This window comes from Myotis daubentonii, chromosome 1 (assembly GCF_963259705.1).
Source record: "Myotis daubentonii chromosome 1, mMyoDau2.1, whole genome shotgun sequence".
NCBI lineage: Eukaryota > Metazoa > Chordata > Mammalia > Chiroptera > Vespertilionidae > Myotis > Myotis daubentonii.
This window is the reverse complement of record NC_081840.1, coordinates 210,563,567-210,586,343: the sequence shown is the minus strand read 5'-3', so window position 1 is coordinate 210,586,343 and position 22,777 is coordinate 210,563,567. Positions and strand designations below refer to the sequence as shown.

The 22,777-nt window shown below is 45.5% G+C and overlaps 1 protein-coding gene across 6 annotated transcripts in view; it reads left to right on the top strand.

Annotated features, from left to right (window-relative positions):
- The window catches only part of TBC1D1 (TBC1 domain family member 1), a 210,709-nt gene that overhangs the window by 112,055 nt on the left and 75,877 nt on the right, over positions 1 to 22,777 (top strand). For 4 of the 6 annotated variants that reach the window (XM_059673412.1, XM_059673429.1, XM_059673439.1 and 1 more), the window contains 6 exons: positions 314 to 443; positions 4,931 to 5,022; positions 11,879 to 11,989; positions 17,123 to 17,251; positions 18,479 to 18,565; positions 21,918 to 22,243. In XM_059673412.1, the coding sequence (XP_059529395.1) occupies positions 314 to 443; positions 4,931 to 5,022; positions 11,879 to 11,989; positions 17,123 to 17,251; positions 18,479 to 18,565; positions 21,918 to 22,243 (875 nt within the window). The remainder of the gene's footprint in view (positions 1 to 313; positions 444 to 4,930; positions 5,023 to 11,878; positions 11,990 to 17,122; positions 17,252 to 18,478; positions 18,566 to 21,917; positions 22,244 to 22,777) is intronic. The other 2 variants (XM_059673419.1, XM_059673447.1) reach the window with 1 other exon arrangement.

The following is a 22,777-nucleotide window of genomic DNA, read 5'->3' as shown; positions in this document are numbered from 1 at the left end:
TAAAGCATAGTGATCAGTCACAAAAACAATATGTAATTATATATGTGTTTTCCGATGGTCTTAGGCGACCCCTGTGAAAAGGGTTGTTCGACCCCCCAAAGGGGTCGCGACCCACAGGTTGAGAACCGCTGGTCTAGGCAGTGTTTCTCAGTTGGTCGGTCATCCTAGCAGTTATGACTGTTACCTGCCAACCCGTGACTCATGGTCCAGAAAACTCGTAAAATACTAAGTCTTCCCGCAGAGTCCCGAATGCGGAGCCCGCTCACGCTAAGTGGACCTTTCGCTGGCTACCGTCTCTCTCCTCTCTGACCAGGTGGATGAGATCATGATGACGCTGAAACAGGCCTTCACGGTGGCTGCTGTGCAGCAGACGAGAGCGCCCGCCCAGCTGTGCGAGGGCTGCCCCCTGCAGGGCCTGCACAAGCTCTGCGAGCGCATCGAGGGTGAGTGGGGCCCCTTCCGCAGGAGGTGAAGGCCCGGGAGCTAGAGACCTGCACTCGCTGACAGGTTCCTCCCGATGGAGCCGTAGATTAGTCACTGGGCTATCCGGTGCAGGGAATGTGTTCCATGTGTCAGGGATGTGCCAGGTGCGTGTGATCGAGCATAGTGGCCTTACCTTTTACACTCCCATCGGCCATTTCTCCACGTCCTTGCCAACACTTGTTGCTTTTTGCTTTATTCTTTTTGATAACCACCTCAATGGGTGTGAAGTGGTATTGATTTCCCCTTTTAAGTGAGATAAATGGACAGTTTTCATCTTAAGGGTTTTAAGGTTCATTTTCTGGCATTATAATGCTCTTTAAAACGAATCAAAATGATTAGTATTTCTTATTGTGTTTTCCTGGTTGTTACTATTTGCTGACATTATACGAAACATATCTGGGAACAAGAGACGTTGGGCTTTAACTAGAGATCCCATCTGAGAGGAACATAACCCTTTCCTTGGTGGTTTTCAAGATAAGGTAAAAGAAAGGTGATGGAAATGCCCCTTCGGAACTGACTAAGGGGCCCGTGGTGACTTTGGCCTGGAAGATAAAGCAGGTTGTGATCGTAGGCACTGGAAGGGTTCCAGAGTCCCCCCAGTAAAGCTTTCCTTGGTCTGGCTTAGCTTTCAGAACGTTATAGCTGAAAAGTGTACTCAGGGTGGGAATTTTGCCGCTGAGGTTTGGGAATTATCATTTAATTCATCTTTCACTGGATGAAATCTCAGCAAAGCAGGAAGCCGTGCTGATGTGTAAACATCCCTCGCGTAGGCTGGGGAAGGTATGCTTTGCCTGCATGATGGGCGCCTTTCCGGAGTGCAGAGGGCACCGTTAGAGGCGTCCTCCGCAGGGACGGGGCTCGTCACTCTGAACAGTCGGAGCCCTTGCTGTTTGCTCCGTTGCATTCTAATCAGCACAGCGAAGTGAGCGGCTTATTAAAGCTCATGCTCTCATGTTCCATAAGAGCAGTTCTCATGGGATCACAGAGTTTGGCCAATGACTGCGTAAACTGTGGAGAGGACCAATGACAAGGCCACAAAAACAAAAGACTTCAAGACTGCGCTGTGTTAATGGATGTAGCCACGTTAAGCCCCGGAATGTATAAAATACAATAAATAGCCGTGGCCAGTTTGGCTCAGTGGATAGAGCACCAGCCCACGGACTGAAGGGTCCCGGGCTCTGTTCCCGTCAAGGGCACGTACCTCAGTTGCAGGCTTGATCCCTGGCCCCAGTCGGGGTGCGTGCAGAAGGCAGCTGGTCGAAGTGTGTCTCTCAGATCGATATTTCTCTCTCTCTTGTCTCCTCCCAACCTTCCCACTCTCTCTAAAAAATCAATGGAAAGATATCCTCGGGTAAGAATTAACAAGAAATAAAAATAAAATACAATGCGATAAATACACAGTACACATTGACGACGTTGGCCACACCACTCTGCGGTGCACTTACACCACGTGAGCGGTGCAGGCGTGCTCGGGTTGGATTTGAATTGTGTGCCTCTGCTCGTAGGATTCACATCGTGTTTTGCTTATCTTAGAGTTTAGAGGAGCATTTTCAGAATTACTAGAATGAATTGTGCTTTCACTAAAAAGAAAAACAGGTGATCGGAGGTTTCCCTTTGCACTCTAAGCGAACTCGCCTAGGCTGAGCCAGGCCATGCGTCAGAGCTCCCAGGAGAGCCTTTTCCGCAGTGACAGTGTGAAGGCGGGCGCCCCATGGGGCTGCGGGGTTGTGGTTTGGGAATGCCCTTGACTCTGGTTACCTCTTCCTTGCCTCCCTTTCCCCCTCTAAAGCCTTTTGGCATCACGTAGGGAGTGCGCCACCTCGCTGCAGAAACCACCAGGAGGCGCTGAAGGTGGTGCGAAGCCACGGGGAAGGTGTGGGTAAACGGGCAGACTGGGTGGGCCCCTCTGCTTTGAGTTGGTTGGGCAGGAAGGACCGAATGCGCCAAGGCATCCTGAAGACAAGGAGGAAACTTGGCGAAGGATCTCCTCGTGCCTGCTGAGTATGAGGAACAGTCTCCCTGCGTGATTTCACCGAAGACTGCGAGAAGCGTACGATTCGTCTAACTCCTTAGCGCTTGGGTTTCTCTCCAGCTGGGGATGTCTCAGCAAACAATACAGTGTGTCCAAACTAGGAAGCTGACACTGTCTGAAACATCTCCATATGCAAGGAGGAGTGTTGGTTAATGATTAGTGAGGGCTTATGTTACTGTAAATTTCAACACCAACAGTAAAATCAACTATTTGTCTCCCTGCCTTCTAAGACCTGACATCTTGCCAGGGGAGCACCTGAATTTGCTCTGACAAAACCCATCTGGCCTTGCTGCGCTCTTGCCCACCTGTGAATTGACTCCCTTGGTACCGACGCCCTCATGTGTCAGACCACCTGACTCTCCGGGCAGAAGGGAGGCAGCGAGGGTTTCAGAGTGAACCCCGGAGGCAAACGGACATGGCTCAGATTCTAACTCTGTCCCTTACTTAGCTGACGACCTTGGACAGAATACAGTGGGGCCTCGACTACGAGTTTAATTCGATCCGAGACCGAGCTCGTTAAGGAGCTCGTTAACTCAAATTACTCTATCAACTCAATGCAAAAAATCGGCCGAGAGACAGCTGGTATCTCAAAAAACTCGTTAGTCGGGACACTTGTAAGTCAGGGCCCCACTGTACTTGACTTCACCGCGCCTCAGTTTCTCCATCTACACCTTTATTACTAGAAATAGTGCCCACTCCAAGGATTATTCTGAGGATCAAATGAGATTTTGCGTGTGGTATTGAGTGACGTGGCACAGCAATATTGGCAAAAGAAGGTGGGAGGGACTTCCTGGAAGCTGAGATGGCTGCAGCAGTGTGAGCAGGGGCCGCAGGAGGGAGGGGCGCTGGGGCAGGCTTGGCTGCTGTTGGCTCCTGACCTTGGACAAGTCACCTGTCTTCTCTAGACCCCAGCAAGCTCACCTGTGAAGCTGGCATGATTTCCAAGTTCCGGGTCCAGATTTGGGAGGTGTCCCCTCTTAGCTGTATCAGTTCATCATGGCTCTGAGGCTCTAGAGGACAGGCCCGACGCCTGCCGGGGGCTCACTCTTGGGAGGAGAAGAGAGTGGCAGGTGGATAAGGAGAGGGTCATCCTTGGAATAAAAGCACAGGCATCCCTCAGAGATGTTATGGGTTCAGGCCAGACCACCACAATACAGCAAATATCACAGTAAAAGCACGAGTCACACGAATTTTTTGGTTTCCCATGCGTATAAAAGTTATGTTTACACTACATTCTGTACTAGCATTATGTCTGAAAAAAAATGTACATACCTCAATTAAAAATACTTTATTGTTAAAAAATGCTAGCCATTATCTGTGCCTTCAGCAAATTGTAATCTAATTGCTGGAGGTTGCCACAAACCTCCAGCCTGTAAAAATGCAATATCGTCAGAGGGCAGTGAAGTACAGTGAAACGAGGTATGTCTATACGCACAGTGGTTGTTTTCATTTCATCCTAAATCTCATCGTGTGGAACATTTATCTCTGGCACCAAGAAAAGGCAAGACAGGGTCTGAGCCATGTCTGTGTGGAGAAAGAATGTTCTAAGTATTAGACACTAATGGGCACTAAAACTATGGCTTTATTTTTATAACTTTTTCTCAGAATCCTCTGTAATGGTTATTAAATTGTCGTAAGAATATTAATAAGCAAGTGGTGGTAAGAGGAAAGTAGTTAATCACATGACTCAATTTTATGTGCAGGAATATAACATGCAAGAGAAATATGTTGGTCAGTTTTCAAATGGAGTAGTAGTTATTTCTCCTTAAGAAAAGATGTTGAGAGCAAATACTCATGAGAATTTATCATTTTCTTTTTTTAATTTTTAAAATTGAGAGAGAGAAACATTGATTTGTTGTCCCACTTATTTATGCATTTGTTGGTTAATTCTTATATGTGCCCTGATTGGGGATCGAACCCACAACCTTGGCATATTGGGATGGTGCTCTAACCGCTGAGATACCAGGCCAGGTTGAGAATTTATCATTTTTTGAGGACAACATTCTGATTGTGTGAGGGGTTTTAACATGGAGCAGTGGCCAAAAAGTAATTTGGAACCACATAGACCTGAGGTAGAGTCAAGGTTGTGGTTTTTGGAAATTATATAAACTCTCTGGGTCTCAGTTTCCTTACCTGTAAAATGGGGATAATAAAACCCTTTTCATCAGATTGTTCTGAGCATGGAATGATATGATGGAGGCCTGATGTTTAAGACAGTACCTGGTCCATTGAGGGCTCAACTAAAAACTGTTAGTTGTTGTCATTGCCATTATCAACTTTATTGGTTAGGATTTCCATAAAATTTTGAAGGCCTGCAGTGGGTCGGTAGAATGTCAAAGGAATGAGTATAGAAGTGTTCACTCTACCTCATAACTTTTACATGTTTTCATCACTCTTTTTTTTTTCTCTTAATAGGAATGAATTCTTCTAAAACCAAACTAGAACTCCAGAAGCACCTGACAACGTTAACCAATCAGGAGCAAGCAATGGTTTTTGAGGAGGTGCAGGTACAGTGGGAGCGGGCCTTTCCAAACGGGAAGAAGAGGCAGCAGCCCCTTGTGAAATGTCATTTTTGAGCAATAGGAGACCAGAGCTGTCACGGCCCCCGGGAAGTGGCCCCAACTCCGCTTGGTTTAAGCTGGAACAGCCCCGTCGAAGGGCCAGGTCGGAATTGCAGATTCACATCAGGTCTTGGTTTTTGAGTGAAAACAACAAAACCAGCCAGGGGGAATGCTCTCATAAAAATACCATTTCAGAGTGAGAGAAATTACAAAGTGGAAGAACCTCTTCCAGCCCGGGAGAGGGACCTGGACTTTCGTCCCTGAGCACTCCTCTGCTCCGTGGGAAACCTCTGCCACCCTTCTCCAAGGAGTTTGGCTCCGAGTAGCGAGTTGCAGGAGATGCCATTTTCTACATGACGTTGAACATTAATTGTTCCTCCTGTCTTAATTTTCTTTAGTTTTTTAAATAAATGTAGATGACGTTGTCTCCTTAGAACGGTAGACTATGTCAAACCTAAACAAAATACAGAAAAAAACCAAGCTCGCTGTGTGTGCCTGCACGCCTGGGACCTGTTCATTCTGACTCTTTAATGAGCTCATCAGAAATGTCATGTCTACTGTGGCCCAGGGCATTTTCTATGGCTTTCTGGCATTTTTTCTAGGGAGTTGAGCACATCGAAACAAAGAATAAATATCTCTTCTTGAGGGGGAGGAGAGCGGCAGAGGTCCTGCGAATAGAGGGGTCGTTAAGACAGTAGGAGAAGGCTCCAGCCTCCCTCCTCGCTGGGGGAAAGGCTCAACAGTTAGGGCCCATGGTCTGTTTCCTGTGAGTGTGCAAAAGTAACCACATGTTAAAGCTCTCTTTATCCCCGTGCTCCTCCCGCTGTAAGGCTGGCATATGTAGTAGAAGGAAAGCACAGAAAGTTTTCTAACTTTCGTAGATAGCTTAGGATGTCATCTTCATGACTTTTAATTGGCTTTACATTTTTCTTCTGAGTCCACTTGAGACACACCAATTTGCTTTCCCTTGAAGGATCTTTAGAGTTCCAAGTACACAGTATGTTAGACAGGTTGAATGTGATTTGCATGTGGAGTTCATCAATGGGTAAATGGGTGAATGGGTGGTAATTTGCTTCTGATAATTAATGCACTTCCAAAGTGCTATCAAGTCACGTTGGGGAGCACCCTGCCAGCCAGCGTAGAAGAGGCATAGTCCTCCCCAGTGTGGGTTTTCTTTATGTAGACAGCACTGTGTAAGCAGCTTTCCCCAAACAGTGCGATGCTTCAGGATAGGAAACTCACATGTTTCTTTCTGCAGCAATGAGAAGTGTCTGATGGATATAATTTGAGATTCTCTTTGACCTGCACACTGAGTACATATGGCAAAGAGGCTGTAGAGAAAAATGGTGACACAGTTTTACTTTTAAAAAGTGCACTCAGTTAGCCTGGCTGGTGTGACTCAGTGGGTTGAGCGATGTCCCATGCACCAAGAGGTCGCTGCTTCCATTCCTGGTCAGGGCACATGCCTAGGTTGCGTGGGGGGCGGGGGGTGTGCAGGAGGCAGCCAATCAATGTTTCTCTCTCATCGATGTTTCTGTCCGTCTCTCTCTCTCTCCTTCTCCCTTCCTCTCTTTCTAAAATCAATAAAAACATTTAAAAAATAGTGTACTCAGTTAATCTCCTAAGGCCCCTAGAAGACTAGTTTTTTTGATTGGTTTAAATACCAAAGGGAAGTCATGGGTTACAAAAGCCAGCTCCGACTTTGTCCTCCGTCAGCGTATGTGTGGCTCTTTCTTGAATGATACGAATTTGACATGATCTCTTCTTTAGTCTAATGGCTTATTGATCGTCTTGTTGAATTATTTCCTCAATGCCCATTTGTAGTTTTGTAAAACATTTTACGAACCACGTCATTGGTTTCTTTTTAGGCAGCAGTGCCTGCTAATGTGTTTGAAAAATCATACGTTTCAAAAACTTCATAAAGAAGAAGGTACTTTGTGGGGTCACGAGTCCTCTTATAAGGAGAGTGGCTCATCTCTTCCTCCACACCGTCCTTCCTGGAGGTGGTTTGTTTCTGCAGAACTCTCCCACGGCACACTTCCATAAGACAAATACTATTACTAGTATTATTGAAATGTGTGGCACGTGACCACCTAAATAGTTATTGAAGCATACGCAATCATGTTTTTGTAAATAAATGCTCAATGTAAAATAAAATGCAACCCAAACAGAACCATGAAGAAAGAGAGAGGAGTGATTATTGTGCAGATGGTGCTGGAGATGGTCACTGCTGCAGACATGCTGACCTGGGGCCAGTGGGCGCTGGGGGCCTGTTAGCCTTCCTCTCTCTAGGAGGACTCCTGACGACACTGCACAGCCAGCCACATGTCTGTCTGTCTGGTCTGTTTGAAATGTGTAGTATTGAGTGAAGTTGCACAGTCATCACTGAAGAAAGACATCGAACATATCCAACTGGGCAGGCGTGACAGTGACTCCCAGAGTCTTGCTGGCGTCCCAAGCAGCCGCCTGCTGGCGGAGGTGCCGCGTCCAGGCTGGCCCTCTGAGTCTGAGAAACTGCGTTGAGGCCCAGGGAGGGCGAGGGAAGGAAATGTCTCCAGATCCAACTCTCTTCATCTGAGTGCCCGTGTTTCAGGGGATGACTGCACTCGTCCTGAGTAGATAAATCAAGTGGATGTACCTTCAGTAGGTGTCCATGATGGGCTAAACAACACGGCTTTTCGCCAGTTAAAGACCAATGGGCAGAAGAGCTATGTTTCATTTTGTAAAGAAAATGGATCACCTCCTTTGGATTTCCTACGGTCTTAAAATGATTTCTTATAGGATTCGATTGCCATTTTTAAAAAGGTGCCGGAGTGTCCTGTCCCGGTGGGCGTGGCCGTTTTTAGTCATTGGCTCCAAAGACCACAGGCGCCCGGAGCGCTTAGCGTTCTCAGTCAGCGCTGAGAATTTATCTTTAATTGCATTTACCACCAGTTTGTAGGCTCCTCGTAGAAATAAGGTTAAGACACAGGTAACAAAGTTGACTTTGTTACTTAACAGGCAGTTCATTGTTTTCTTATTGTTGTTGTAAACATTGCAGTATAACATAACTGGAGGAAAGTGCACACGTCAGTGGTGTGTAGTTCAGGGGATTTCTTACAAGTTGACCCACCTGTGCACTGGCACCAAGATTTTAAAAAAGCAGGAGCATTGCCAACTCCTCAGAACCCTGCCCCGGCTCCTGACACCGTAGATTAATTTTGAACAAAAGCAAGTTAATTTTTGACTGAAAAGCGATGTGACCCAGCTTGGTTCCACACTGTTCTCCCCCTCTGACTTGCCTCTCTGACCCATGAATGTCTATACAGTGAAACCACCTTTCGGAAACCATGATTTGCCACGAGGGAGGATGGTGACGTCATGTGGGAGTTAGGGGGAGAAGACACCTCGCTGATCATTTAACTCAATGGAATGGGAGCCCCTACCCGTGTTGTTTTAAGGAAGGGTGTATTCTTGGCCTTGCATGCCACCATGAAAACGTGCTTCCTGCTCTAGTGACTTTTCTGTGATGTTTAACGAGCCCGTGACGCGGCCTCTGGTTCTCGGCTTCAGTTTTTAACGTGCAGCAACTGTGCTCAGCTGAGCTCTCGTTTCTGGCCTTCCGAATAGTTCCTTGCACGTAGCCTTTGAGGACAAGAAAATGCATCCATAATGCTCTTTATTCCTGCATTCTTAGCCTTTTTAAAATATATATTTTGAAATAACGATTATGAAGAATTTCTCCAAGAAAAATACACATTTTCTTGTGAGAGTAGCCGGAAGTTTGCATTAAAAGATGCAAGAGAAGAAAGAGTGGGTCAGCCCTCGCTGCCTGCGTCTGCTGAGGGGCCTCGTGTAATTCCTTTCTGCTCCTCTTTTCTGAACTTTAAAAAAAAATAAAATGGACTTTATTCTTTAGAGTGGTTTTAGTTTTTCAGTAAATTGGGTGCAAAGTACAGAGTGTTCCCATGCAAGCTCCCACCTCTGTGCCTCCCACCCCAGCCAGTTTCCCCTGTTAATAACATGTGGCCTAAGTGAGGTACAGTTGTTACCATTGATGATGCATTATTATTCACTAAAGTCCACAGTTTACCGGGGCTCACTCTCGGTGTGGTACATCTGTAGGTTTGACAGATGTATAAAGATGTGTGTACACCGTTATGGTATCATCCAGAACTGTTTCACTGTCCTAAAATTCCTCTGCGTTTTGCCTGTCCCTCCCCCCCCCCCCCCCATCTCCAGTCCTCTAAACCCCAGGCAACCACTGATCTTTTTATTGTCTCTGGTTTCATCTTTTCCACATTGTCATATAGTTGGAATCATACAGACTATAGTCTTTTCAGATTGGCTTCTTTCACTTAACAATATGCATTTAAGGTTCCCGTAGGTCTTTTCATGGCTTGATAGCTCTTTTCTTTTTAGCGCCGAATAATATTCCGTTGTCTCGAATGGAACAGTTTATCCATTCATCCACTGAAGGAGGACATCTGGGTTGCTTATAACTTTTGGCTATTATAAATCTGCTGTAAACATTTACATGCAGGTTTCTGTGTGGACATAAATTTTCAACTCATTGGGGAAAATTCTAAGCAGTGCAATCTCTCGATTGTATGATGAGAGTGTGTTTAGTTTTGTAAAAAGCTGCCAGCTGTCTCTAAAAGTGGGTGTGCCATTTCCACTCCCACTGAAAGCGAATGAGTTGCGATAGCTTCCTGGGCTTTTAAACTCACAGATCCGCATTACCTCCCTGGGTCAGCAGGGCTAAGCTGGGATTGTGGTCCTCATCACCACTTTCCTTTACTGAAGATCCGATGGGACCTTCCCCTGGAGAAATCCACTTGTTGAATAAAACGTGTATAGTTTTATAACATCAAGGTTCATGGCTTGGAATCCAGGTGGGGAGCATCTGTTCTAGCTTCTAAAATTTTTAATCCTTAAATCTGAAATTTGAAAGAACAGAAGGTCCTCAATAATAATAATAATCAATACTAATAAAAGAGAAAAATGGTAATTGGCGTACGAGCTACCCTTTTCATTGGCTAATCAGGGCTATATGCATATTAACTGCCAACTAAGATTGGCAGTTAACTGCCAACAAGATGGCGGTTAATTTGCATATGTAGGCACAATGCAGGGAGGCGAAAGGGAAAGCAGGAAGAAGCCCCCTGCCACTGACAGTGATCGGAAACCCAGGGGGGAGCTAAGAGCTGGGGGGCAGGGCCGCCTTTGCCCTGCCCCCCAGCCATGATCGGAGAATCAGGTGCCTTTGCCGCCCTGGCCAGTGATAGCAGGAAGTAGGGGTGGAGCCAGTGATGGGAGCTGGGCACGGTCGAAGCTGGCAGTCCCGGGAGCTAGGGGTCCCTTGCCTGGGCCTAAAGCGAAGCCCACGATCGTGGGGCCGCTGCAGCTGCAGGTCCCTGCTGCCCGGGCCGGATGCCTAGGCCAGAGGCGTCAGGCCTGGGCAAGGGGCCGATCCTGCGATTGGAGGGTGATGGGGGTCAACGCCTGAGGGCTCCCAGTATGTGAGAGGGGACAGGCTGGGCTGAGGGACACTCCCCCCCACACACACCCAGTGCACGAATTTCGTGCACCGGGCCCCTAGTAATAATAATAATAATAATAAACCCTTCTACTTATTCACTGTATTTTCCTTGAGTAACAGGAACAACTTATTTTTTAAAGTGACCTTTTTCTTTAAGAGATCGAATGTCAGAAGGTCTAGGTTAGTGTTGCCTTTCCTTCTAAAGCCCATGGCATGAAGGGTGAAATCATTGTTCCTTCGTTAGCTGGGGGAGGAGGTTGCTAAGAGTAGCATCAGCCCAGACTCGGATGCTTGTAGAGTGGGTCCATTTATCGCACCCTGACTTTGCTTCAAGGGCAGGCTAGAAGTGTGGAGTAGGGGGAGAGGTCCAGGAGCCGGACAATGGATAATTGTCCATCTAAAAAAGATGCATTTCCGAAGTTTATAGACTAGACGTTTTGTGTATCTCCAGAGCAGTTCAGCTTTGTTTTCTTCATATTCAGTGAAAAGAAGCCATTAAGTTGGGTGGTCTTCTAAAAATGAACTCTGACTGGTAATTTCAAATCCAAAGACTGGGGGCTGGAGGAGACCGTTAGTGTGTCTCGTCCACCAGCTTCATTTGAACGGACGAGGAAGCTAAGTTAAACTACGCCTTTGGTCACACATCCAGGCAGCACCTCCGGCCTCCAGGTCCTCATTCCGACTCCCCTGCGCTTTGCCACCACCCTGCCTGAAAAGTAAAGGATGTGGAGAGAATTTTTTAAATAGAAAAAAAAAATGGAGTCAGTGCCATGACATTTTGTGTGCGAGTTCATGCCTTGTGGCAGAAAGTGCTTGCTGACGAACACATGTGACATATAGAGCCATGACCCTGGGCCCAGTCGCTCTTTTTCTTTCCATTTCACTAACCATCAGAGTTTATAAATGTGTAGCCACGATGGCTCTTTGACCTCTGGGTGTTTACACAGATTTTCTTCTTTTCTTCTGTTTTCAAGACTATTTGTTTATTAAATATTTTGACTATGCCTCTATCTGATGTGAAATATTTATTTTAGGCATAAGGACATCAGAGGGCAAAAGCTAAATCTGGCCCACCAGCTAGTTCCACTGTTTCTTTTAAAAAATTATCTCCCTTTTTGGGATCACTGGTGCCCCCTAGTGAGATGATTGGGTAAAAACAGTAATTAATGAATGGAAGGACACAGGTGGTTAGCATTTCCAAAGGAATGATTTAAGCAGTTTTGTTGACAATAAAAAAAATAAATGTAATATCTTCTTCTTTTTCTTTTTTTTTTTTAAAAGAAATTAAGACCAAGAAATGAGCAGCGAGAGAATGAATTGGTTATTTCTTTCCTGAGATGTTTATATGAAGAGAAGCAAAAAGTGCACATCCATATTGGGGAGGTAAAGCAGGTATGGCATTTTTTTCTCTTCTCGTAATTTTACCAGGACACAGTGTAAAAGACTCCTGAGGATGTGACAAAGCTCTGGAAGCTGTTTTTGCCCCTGTGTTTTATCTGCATTTGTTATACACGTAGGGAAGATTTGGGAATATCCAGACTGTGCTGGAGACGGTGAGACCTTTCTGTGCCATAGTGGGGGTGGAGTGATGTTTCAGAGTACCTACTGCCACCGGCTCCCCAGTCGCAGGGAGCCAGCCTCTGCCACCTCCCCTCGCTCCCTGGCAGAGTGGGAGCGACATCATGAAGCACCTTCGGAGCTGCATGAAGTGCGTGGAGGGTCTTGGTAGCATGCAGGCTGTGTGCATGTAAGCTAGCACCACTGCCAAGCCAGACAGAACCCTAGAGAGCCTGGTCCTGTGCTACTCAGATGGGAAACGTCCATTGGTCCCCTTTCACACGATGGAGGCGCCCAGTCTGCCGTCCTCTGCTCCTGTCCACAGCTTTCCTGTTTGAGGGGTGCTATGTCGTGCTGGCGCTGCCTGCGGGTCTCTGTCTTTGAGGAGCTGCCAGCTTGGGGTTCAGTACACACAGTGCCGTGAACCACTTTTGTGTGTCTTTTGGATTCTGTGGCAGTCAGTTCATAATAACCAGTATTGCTTCAAAACATGCATTTCATATTTTTTTAAAAATATATTTTATTGATTTTTTTTACAGAGAGGAAGGGAGAGGGATAGAGAGTTAGAAACATTAATGAGAGAGAAACATTGATCAGCTGCCTCCTGCACACTCCCCACTGGAGATGTGCCTACAACCAAGGTACATGCCCTTGACCAGAATTGAACCCGGGACCCTTCAGTCCGCAGGCTGACGCTCTATCCACTGAGCCAAACCTGTTACGGCTGCATTTCATATTTGTTTAAATTACGTGTAGGCCAGTCAATCTAGAGAAAAATCAGTGAAGGATGTTTAAAAAAACTCAATTTTCCAAAAGTAAGTAATAGCCTTTTAAAAAGAACACCAATGCTCGCTCTAAAGGCGCTGCCCCATAAACAGCCCCTGCTTTTCTGGTAACCTCACCATGATGCAGTTTAACTGGGATGCACGCATAGCAGCTCTCCCCATTGAGTTTCTACCTTCCTGAACTCTCAGAGCTCACGTACAGTGTCTGGCAATGTTTCTAATCTCATTGGCCAGCTATCGGCTCCCTCAGCAGTGGTGCGAATGCCAGTACACTGTCTGTGTCCTTGGCCTTTGACCTTTGTGGTTGACATTCCTCCCTTCCACACACCCTTCAGATGGTGTGTGCGCCTCCTGTCCACTTTGGGATGGATCACTCCATCTAAGTTTTCAGTTAATTCTCTAGTTCCATTTTCAACCTATTTGTTCTTATTTCCATTGCTTCCCCCCCCCACCCCCCGCTCTGCCCCCTGCTTTTGTACCACTAATAGTTTTTCCTTGTTCTGATTTCCCCCCCTAACTTGTTCCAACAGGAAATTGGTAATTTTGAGATGATTTGTAACTGCTCGAGGGAAATAAAGCACTTAGGGTGGATGGAAAGTTTTGACCCTCGTGCCAGTTCACTTTCAAGGAATAGGTAGTATCTTTATGATTTGGGCATAGATTAGTCCAGTGGAGAAATATATTTAATAGTTTTTTTCCGTGTGAAAACGTCAGATAATTGAATGTGAAAGAGACCACGCCTCAGCACGTGGAACTGGCGCCTGGGCGGTACTTTCTCTGGAGGCTCCTAGACATTCCGTCACCCAGGAGGCTCACGTCTGCCTGCAAAGAAGACACCCTGGTCCCAGATGTGTTTGGGTGTCCCCAGCATCATCTTCAAGGGAGAAACTTCTAGATGCCTATTTTAAAATAAACAAGGGACGGGTTTCTGAACGTGAATTACTTTCTAAACAGGCATTATTTCCTAAGTGTGAATTATTTTCCAACTATATTTGAATTGTGATGATAGACATTAGGTGGGAGAGGAATGGAAGCATTGAGTGCAGGGAGATGCTTACGGCCAGGTTTAAAAGGAGAAAAACACAAATGTAGGTTTTCTTCTGTCTGTGTAGCATCTGCTACGTAGTACTAGGCTTTTTAAAAATATATATATATTTTATTGATTTTTTACAGAGAGGAAGGGAGGGGGATAGAGAGTTAGAAATATCGATGAGAGAGAAACATCCATCAGCTGCCTCTTGCACACCCCCTACTGGGTATGTGTCCACAACCAAGGTGCATGCCCTTGACTGGAATCGAACCTGGGACCCTTGAGTCCTCAGGCTGACGCTCTATCCACTGAGCCATATCGGTTAGGGCAAGGCTTTTAGCCAATGTTTTCTTCATGTATCAAAACAATACACTCTAGCCCTAGCTGGTTTGGCTCAGTGGATAGAGTGTCGGCCTGCAGACTGAAGGGTCCCAGGTTCGATTTTGGTCAAGGGCACATGCCCGGGTTGCAGGCTTGATCCCCAGTGAAGGGCATATAGGAGGCAGCCAATCAATGATTCTGTCTCATCATTGATGTTTCTATCTCTCTCACTCCATTTCCCTCTGAAATCAATAAAAAAATATTTAAAAAAAAACAATCGCCATGACTGGTTTGGCTCAGTGGATAGAGCGTTGGCCTGCGGACTGAAAGGTCCCAGGTTCGATTCCAGTCAAGGGCATGTACCTTGGTTGTAGGCACATCCCCAGTGGGAGGTGTGCAGGAGGCAGCTGATGGATGTTTCTCTCTCATCGATGTTTCTAACTATCCCTCTCCCTTTCTCTCTGTGAAAAATCAATAAAATATATTAAAAAACAACAACAACAATCCACTCTAAATGCTTCCATTTTATGAAAACGCGTGTTATGGGTTTGAAAGCACATCCACGGTCTCTTAACTTTGTGAGTGAACAGGTGTCGGTCAAAGGCAGTCCCAGGAGGCCCTGTGGATAATCCCCTTTGCTCTGGAGGCTGCTGAGAGTCAGGACAGGCGCTTGTTCTTGGTAAATGATTGCACAGGACCGGATGCAACAAGTAAGGCACCTGCCCACGGTGCGTGATGCTTAGCAGGCACTGGGAATTTGTTGGGTGCACCTGTAAGTTCAGGTGTGTGTTTCCCATGGGCCTGCCTGCTGATCATTGCTCACGCATTCATTCCTCAGCAAGCAGGTATGGGTTGTGCAGAGCATGCTCAGTGTACTCAGTGAAAACACGAAGATAAGTGGTAATCCCCCTTCTTGAAGTTCTGAGCTAAGCCATTCTTTTAATGCATGTGCTAATTCTCATAGAAGTAAAACTCTGATGACTGGACAAAGCCGAATGGAGCTCTAATCAGAATCGTTTCTCTTTTATGCTTTGAAAAATGTATAACATTCATTGGCGAATTAGGATTTCATTATGTCAAAGAAGACGTAAGGTCTTTGACCAGCAAATAACTGAATAAAATAAAAAATACTTAATCACAATTGGAATCCTAGGAAGACAAGTTGAGATATTCATACCCAGGCCACTGGCAGAAATTTAAAAATCTGACACTATCACGTAAAGGTGAACTCTCATTTGCTGATGCTTGGAATATGAATTGGTACCATTTTAAGGGAGAGAAATTTGACAGTATCTAGTGTAGCTGAAGATGCATAGACCCAGTGACCCAGCAAGGACATCCCTAGTTCCTTGTGAAAACTTCTCATGTGTGATAAGGAGCTATGTACAAGACAGGTTACTGCAGTCTCTTTTGTAAAAGCAAAAAAGGGAGTCAATGTTTAACAACAGGAATATGAATAAACTATGATTATACATTTTGATTGAAGTGAGTAAATCGAAGAACCTTTGTTGATATGGAAATCTAAAAAAAAACATTGAAAGAAAAATGGTAATTATAGAAGGGTATGCACAGGATGATATATTCATTTAAGCTTCAACTACATGTAAACCAACATGTATGTCTTATGGCTACATACATCTATGAAAGTACAAAAATGTGAGTTGATGTGATAAACACCCAATTCAGAAGAGGGGTTATTTCTGCAGATAAAGGAGAGTGATTTAAATATGTTTGTCATTTTCTTCTATTAAAAGTGGAAAGCAAATGGAGAGACTAGCTAGTAATGACACTTACTGAGATTCAGGTGTGTTTAAAGTGCTTTAATGTGTATTAACGTATTTAAATCTCATAACTGCTCCGTGAGGAAAGTCCATTGGGCATCCTCAGTCTGCAGGTAGAGGAACCGAGAGAGGCAGCAGGTAATAGTAACCTGCCCGAGGCCACATAGCGACGGAGAGCAAGGAGGCATCTCCCTGGGCATTGAGTGCCAGAGCCCAAACCCCTCACTGTTGTTGGCCAAAGGGGCACCAGGGTTATGTAAAACCATCAGGTAACACTTCAGAGAAGTAGGAAGCAATGTATCTATGGGTTTTGTCGGTTTTAAAGAAATATGCCTCTCTCTTAATAAATGACATTAAAGTTCTCTTAGTGGTTGGCAAACAAACTCCATTTTGTTGTCAGTTTCCTGTTATGGTCAGTTAAGGGAGAGGAGTCTGGTGGCAGAGGAGAATGAAAGGGGGATGGAAACAGTAGGTGGGGGGAGGACAGCTCTCAAGAAAGCAGTGAACGACTGGCATCGGCAGACAGAGGGATTCTTCAGTTGGTAAACTTATTTTATCCTACCCTCCGAAATGCCCCCAAAGGTAAATTGTTACTTCACTTTGAAAAGCTAACCATGGCTACCTTTGTACCAGAAGCTGTGCCCCATGCTTTACTGGCTCTACCTGTTTTAGTCTCACAACACAGCCTTATGATTAGATCTGGAGGTTGGGCTCAATTTACGGAGGAGGAAATTGCAACCCAGAGAAAGTAACTTGCACAAGGCCGGGTAGTGAATGACGGATCTCTGCTCCGACTACAGAGCACAAGGTCTAAACGGCTTTGCCGCGTGGCTTCCAAGCAAAGTTCTGTGTTTCGTTTGGATCAGGTAAAGAAACTCTTTGAGGCAAAACCATTTCCTGGACTTGTAGCCCTGTCACTGAGGAGCAGGTGAGATGAGGGTAGGCTAATGGCCTGGGGTCAAAAAGATGCACCCAAGAGATTTTTTCATTCCTTTAAAAAGGAAAAAAGAAAGGAAGTTGTGGCTCAACTTTCCATTGTTTCATTTTTTAGACAACACAGATTGCAGCAGAGAATATTGGAAGCGAATTACCATCCAGTGCCACTCGATTTAAGCTCGACATGCTGAAAAACAAAGCGAAGAGATCTTTAGCGGAGTCTTTGGAAAGTATTTTGTCCCGGGTAAGTAACATAATTTCTCCTGATTTAAGTCACTTTTTAAAGGCGTGTCTGATTTAATTTGTTACTTTTATTCACTTTGTGCTCATCATAAAGTATAGAAGGTGAAATCTTTTTTAATGTCTTCTCAATCTTACAACATTGTTATCTACACTTTAATTTCAGTTTTTAACCTGGCATGGGTGAAACAAATTTTTTGTATTATGTTATATGTAATCCCATGGAAATTTTTGTCTCTCCCCGAAATGTTGTTCATTGGCTAGTTCCTATAAAGGCCACAGGTAAGATGCACCCAGTGTGGGTTCCGTTCTTCCTGGTGTCACTTGGTACAACATAAGAATCTAGCTTCTGTCCGCAGGTCTTGTTTTGTACCTGGAACTCTGAGGCAGGGTCAGCAAACTACAGCCACCAGAGCAAACACCACCCACCTCCCATTTCTGTACGTGGAGGGTAATTGAGGCACAGCCACGTCCGTTCACTCACGGGTCGTCTGAGGCTGCTTTTGTGCAGAGTGGAGTAGTTGCCATGGACACCACATGGCCCATAAAGTGTAAGAGATTTGTTTTCTGGGCCTTTACAGAAAGGTGTGTGGACTGCAGCTCTACAGGCATAGAAATAGGAAGTATACATAGGCACTGATATGGGAGTTCTTTAAGAAATCCCACTCCCCCACCCCCAGTGATTATAAATGGCATTTCTCAGAAATCAAAGTGTGATAACCTTTCTGGAGCTTGCAACATCATCTTACAGTTCTTTTTTTATTTTCGGACCCACTTTAAAAAAAATAAGCTGTATTTTTTTAAAGTTAATTTTTATTTTGTTTGAAAATGCTTCTGAGAATTTTGCAGCATCCTTAGACATAATTAAAAACAGTCCATTTACAAAGCCGGGGGTGGGTGGCTGTCTTTGAGAGTCCCACATGCACAGAATGTTGTGAGTGTCATATAGCCAGCGGGTTACAATGACAATTCATAAATGAATAGTCTCTTCTTCCTTCCTATTAAAACTGCCAATCGACTAATCCACAAGGTGTTCTGGAGCATTAGGTTGGTGTGCTATTAAAAAAACAAAAGACAGAAATGTTGGCTGTCTTAATGTATATGTGTGCTTAGCAGCATTTCTCAGGAGATGCGTTTTTCCTGACTTTACTTACAGAAACCACGATGCAGCTAGGTGATGTTTTTGCAGAAGCCCCAGGGGTCATAACTCAACTGCTTTTTCTTTACATAGGGCAATAAAGCCAGAGGCCTTCCGGAACATTCTGCCAGCCTGGATCTGGACGGCTCCGTGTCTAGCACGTCAAATAACACCAACAAAGTAAGCACCTTTTTCTTTATATGATGCCCTTAAGAAGCCAGCAAATAGGCCTTGTTCCTCTTGTCTCTACAGGGCCTATCTAAAGGGACAAAGAGGCCTCCTATCTCCACTCAAGGAAAGTTTGGTGGTTTCAGTCCTTGTGGTGCCGTGGAGGCTGGCCATGCAGTTAGACATGACACAGACGTCTCATGTGGCTCAGCAGATGCCAGTCCCTAAACAGAAAAGCGAGATCACACATTCAGACCACTGAGATCGGATTTACTGCAAGCCACAGTGGATTTCTTTCCCAAGTAGCTTTTCCAGGATTAAAAATAACTGAAATTGGGCAAACCTCAGAAGTGGGTTCGTGAATTCTGAGAAGTATGCAGCTCAAATTCCTGGACCTCACTTTACCCTCCAGCTGGCTCTGCGATTGTGATTAGACATTTCTGTTCGATTGACTGATTGATTTTTTTATTTCTGTTCTACTTAAATAAGCCGCCACGCTCTAGTCTGTGCCTCTGCCACAAGCACGGCTTGGTGACAGTGACCCAGCAGTGGTTCTCTTTGGTGACAAACCTGTGTCCTTGTTTTAGTTTCTTGCTTTCTAGACATTTAAGCCTTTGGTTAGTTCAACTTGTTAACCACCAACACGTGGGTTTCGGGTTTTGTGCTAAGGAAGCCAGCATTCCTTCTGCTACCCAAGGGCTGCAGATTTAAGAAAGAGGGAACTTTTGTGGCAGCCAGCGCCTTTGCACAGCGACTCCAAGATCTTCTGAGATCCCTACTGGGCTTGTGGCTTTTAATGTTTTGAGATCATAACCAACAGTAAGAAACACATGCAACACTGCGAAATGGTTCACAAACACATACATACACACTCACACAAAAGTTTCACAAAATTAAAATTTCACAAAACAGTGTTTACTGTAAACAGTGTGTGACACATGCTGGTATTCTCTCTTCTGTTTGAAAAGTGTTCACGGCACAGCTCTCAATTGGCATCACTGTCTGCTGACGTGCTCCCACCTGCAGAGTGAGGAACTCTACCTTCCATGAGTGCTTCTCAGATCCTGAGGGGCGTCTTGAATGGGTTCTGGTTAAAATGCAGACTCTGATGCCACAGGAGGCCAGAGACTCTGAACTCTGACAAGTGCCAAGGCAATGTCCATGTGTGGTTGGGGAACCGACTTTGGGGAGTGAGACCCTAGACACCGGTCTTCCAAGTATGATTTCTGAGTTAAAATCTAGCAGAAGTGTCAAGGTCAGCTGCCCTTCATTCACTCTGTACTGATTGTACCTCATGGTTCATTTCAAGTTTGGAAACATTATAGTTTCTCTACTGTATACAGATGGCTGGACAGGGCCTTGCCAAGTTCCTACTTGTCTGGTAGGAGAGGTGACAGGCCCACAAGTAACACCAGCATCTGGTAGGAGCCCTGGGAGTTTGGATGAGAGACGGTGGTGGCCTAGTGGTCACAGTGAGGGGAGAGGCAGTTATTTTTGGTCAGTGGAACCAGGGGAAGTTTGGAGAGGAGAACAGTGAGGCTTTTGAATGGAATCTTGAAGAAAGGGTAGGAAGTGTCCCTGTGGAACTGGACGGGAAGAAGGTGTTTCAGATAGATCACTGCGCATAAAGATAACTGTGAAGACACGCATGTCACTCAAGGGACTTTTCCAGTAAGCCTTGCTTGTTTTTTATTCTTCTCCAAAACACACATCTGGGAATATACACATAGCTTGAGTTTCTAGGGTAGTTTTAGGAGAAGTGCAGCGTTTCAGAAGCCGCCTGTGTGTATTGTGTGTGTATGTTTATGTGCACTCCTGGAGGTCTTTTTTTTCATCCTGAGGTAGAGAAACTGTTGTAAAGGTACACTGGATCTCTCCCAATAAATTGATCACCTAGGAGTTGCAAAGGAACTGGACATCCGAGTGGCCCTTTCAGGTGTAAGTTTAAGCTAAGGGTTAGTTAGCCCTTTCATAGACTGTGGAGAATGTTAATGAGAATTGAGGTGAATAGGCCTGCATGGTGGAGATTGTTTGCTGTGATGTATTGTCTTAGACAAATTTTTAAATCTTTGCCTGAAAAGGATCCTTGGAACTATAGAAGAATAACATATTTTAGTTATGTTTAAAATATTCCATAGTTTGCTGGGAATTAAACTTTTCCCATCTAATTCCTACAAAATTAAGTGTATATAATCTCTCCCCTCAATCCACATAAATTAAAATCCTTAGTACCTGTCATCTGAAAGGTACTCAAGTAGGGAGGGATGGGTGAGGGATAGAGGGGGTCAATGGGGAAAAAAAACCCAACAAACAAAGGGGACCTCTGTAATACTTTCAACAATAAAGATAAATTTTAAAAATAAGTAAGTAAAAGGCACTCAACTAGATAGCAAATGAACAGAGAGAATGTAGATTCTCCAGTCCACTGTTAGATGCATTCATTCCTTTTTACTCTTTTCATGTTGATTAATTTAACCATTCTAGCAATTTCAGAAGGGACAAGTTGGCACACTTCCTCTTATTTTATATTTTTTGATTTGAGAAAAATATGTTGGCCACGTTCTGGGAGTGCAGTGCTAAGCATCAGTTTGAGGGGTAGTAGTTCATGCCTTGGGAAAAGTATGTGTTTTGAAAATCTATAGTATTGCACTATTGTCATGATTCTCAACAAATGTTTGAGGGCCTACTCAGTAAGTTCATGGAGTACCTAACAAAACAATACCTTACATTTGTGTCACATTTTACAGTGAGCAGACTACTTCCGGTTATATTATCCTGCTTCATTCTGGAAGCCATTGAGATAAATTTTCACTCTATAAAGACGAGGAAATTGAGGTGCAGAAAGAAGATAAGTGATTGGCCCTGAATCGTGGCAATAAGTGCCCAGGGAGAGATTTTCCATATACTAAGAATAATTGAGGATATAATTTTTAACCCTCAAGATTACCAAGTTAAATCTTAGCATTAAATCAAATCCAGAGAGAGAGCTTTATAGTGTGGGTGCAACATGTATGGACACACTTGGCAGAGATAAAGAATTCCATTTGTTTAAGCAGTGCACACAAGTTAGCCAACCCTCATTACGCATCTTACGAGCGATAGTTCAGTTGTGTTTTCCGGAGAGAGGAAACTGGGTTTGGCCTGGGACCGTTCTGTGTCATGGTTTGCGCGTCCTTCACGCTTGCATTTGGGCAGTTTCCCATTTGTCCCACAAGTTAGCATTTTGCCTCTGACAAGCAGGCATGTAAAGGGCTTTTATTTCCTTATGGGTTGTGGTGGCTTCCACCTGGCATTATAATCAGATGTGCTTACAGATTGAACAGTTTTCCTGCGGCTGGGGTTTAGAGCTGTGTAAGTCCCACAGGTTTCCTGGGATCCGTCTGATCTGCTGTCTGTCTGCCTCCAGGAGCCCTCTGTGTGTGACAAGGAGGCCTCGCCCGCGTCTGAGAGCAGGACCAGGCTCCTGGGCTCCTCAGACGACCTGCTGTCCGGTGACACGGAGAGCCCTCCCGCGGAAGAGCCTGCCCTGCCCTCCCCCCAGCAGGGCTACCGAAGGCGGGCGAACACCCTGAGTCACTTCCCCGTGGAGTGCCAGGAGCCTCCGGAACCCGCCCCGGGCTCCCCGGGGGGCTCGCAGAGGAAACTTATGAGGTACCACTCAGTGAGCACAGAGACGCCTCATGAACGAAAGTAAGATTTGTTTGAAATGTGAATCTGTTGTGTAGCATAGCCGGGCCATACCTGTTCCTAAGCAGGTATGTGCATCCCTGGTATGTTCATTGGGTCAGAGAGAACCCCGAGTCAGGTTTACTCTTGGCTTAAAGAGATAAACTTGAAGCGGTGGCATGCTCCCCCTGCTCCCCCCCCCCCGACCCCCCCCCCCTCGGGCCCCTCCTGGGAAATGTAGAAGAAGTGATACTTGTTACCAGTGTTGGGGAGAAGCAGGAGAAACGGAGCAGAAACGGCCCTCATGGTGTATAAGGGTCACTCCTCCAGGAGGGCCAGGCGGTTTGACCTTGGCACTCAGCTCGTGGCTTTGCAGAGAAGTGGGGAGCGGGCCAGCAGGACGGGGTGCTCCCCTGAACACCGGGAGCATGTCCTCGGTGGGACCGAGATGGGTGGAGCCTGAGGGGCCACGTGGCCGCCTGTGCTGGCTGCAGAGGCGTGGGGCCCGGCCCCGGCTCTGTCCTGAACTGGCTGTGACCTGCCTAAATCTCTCCGTGA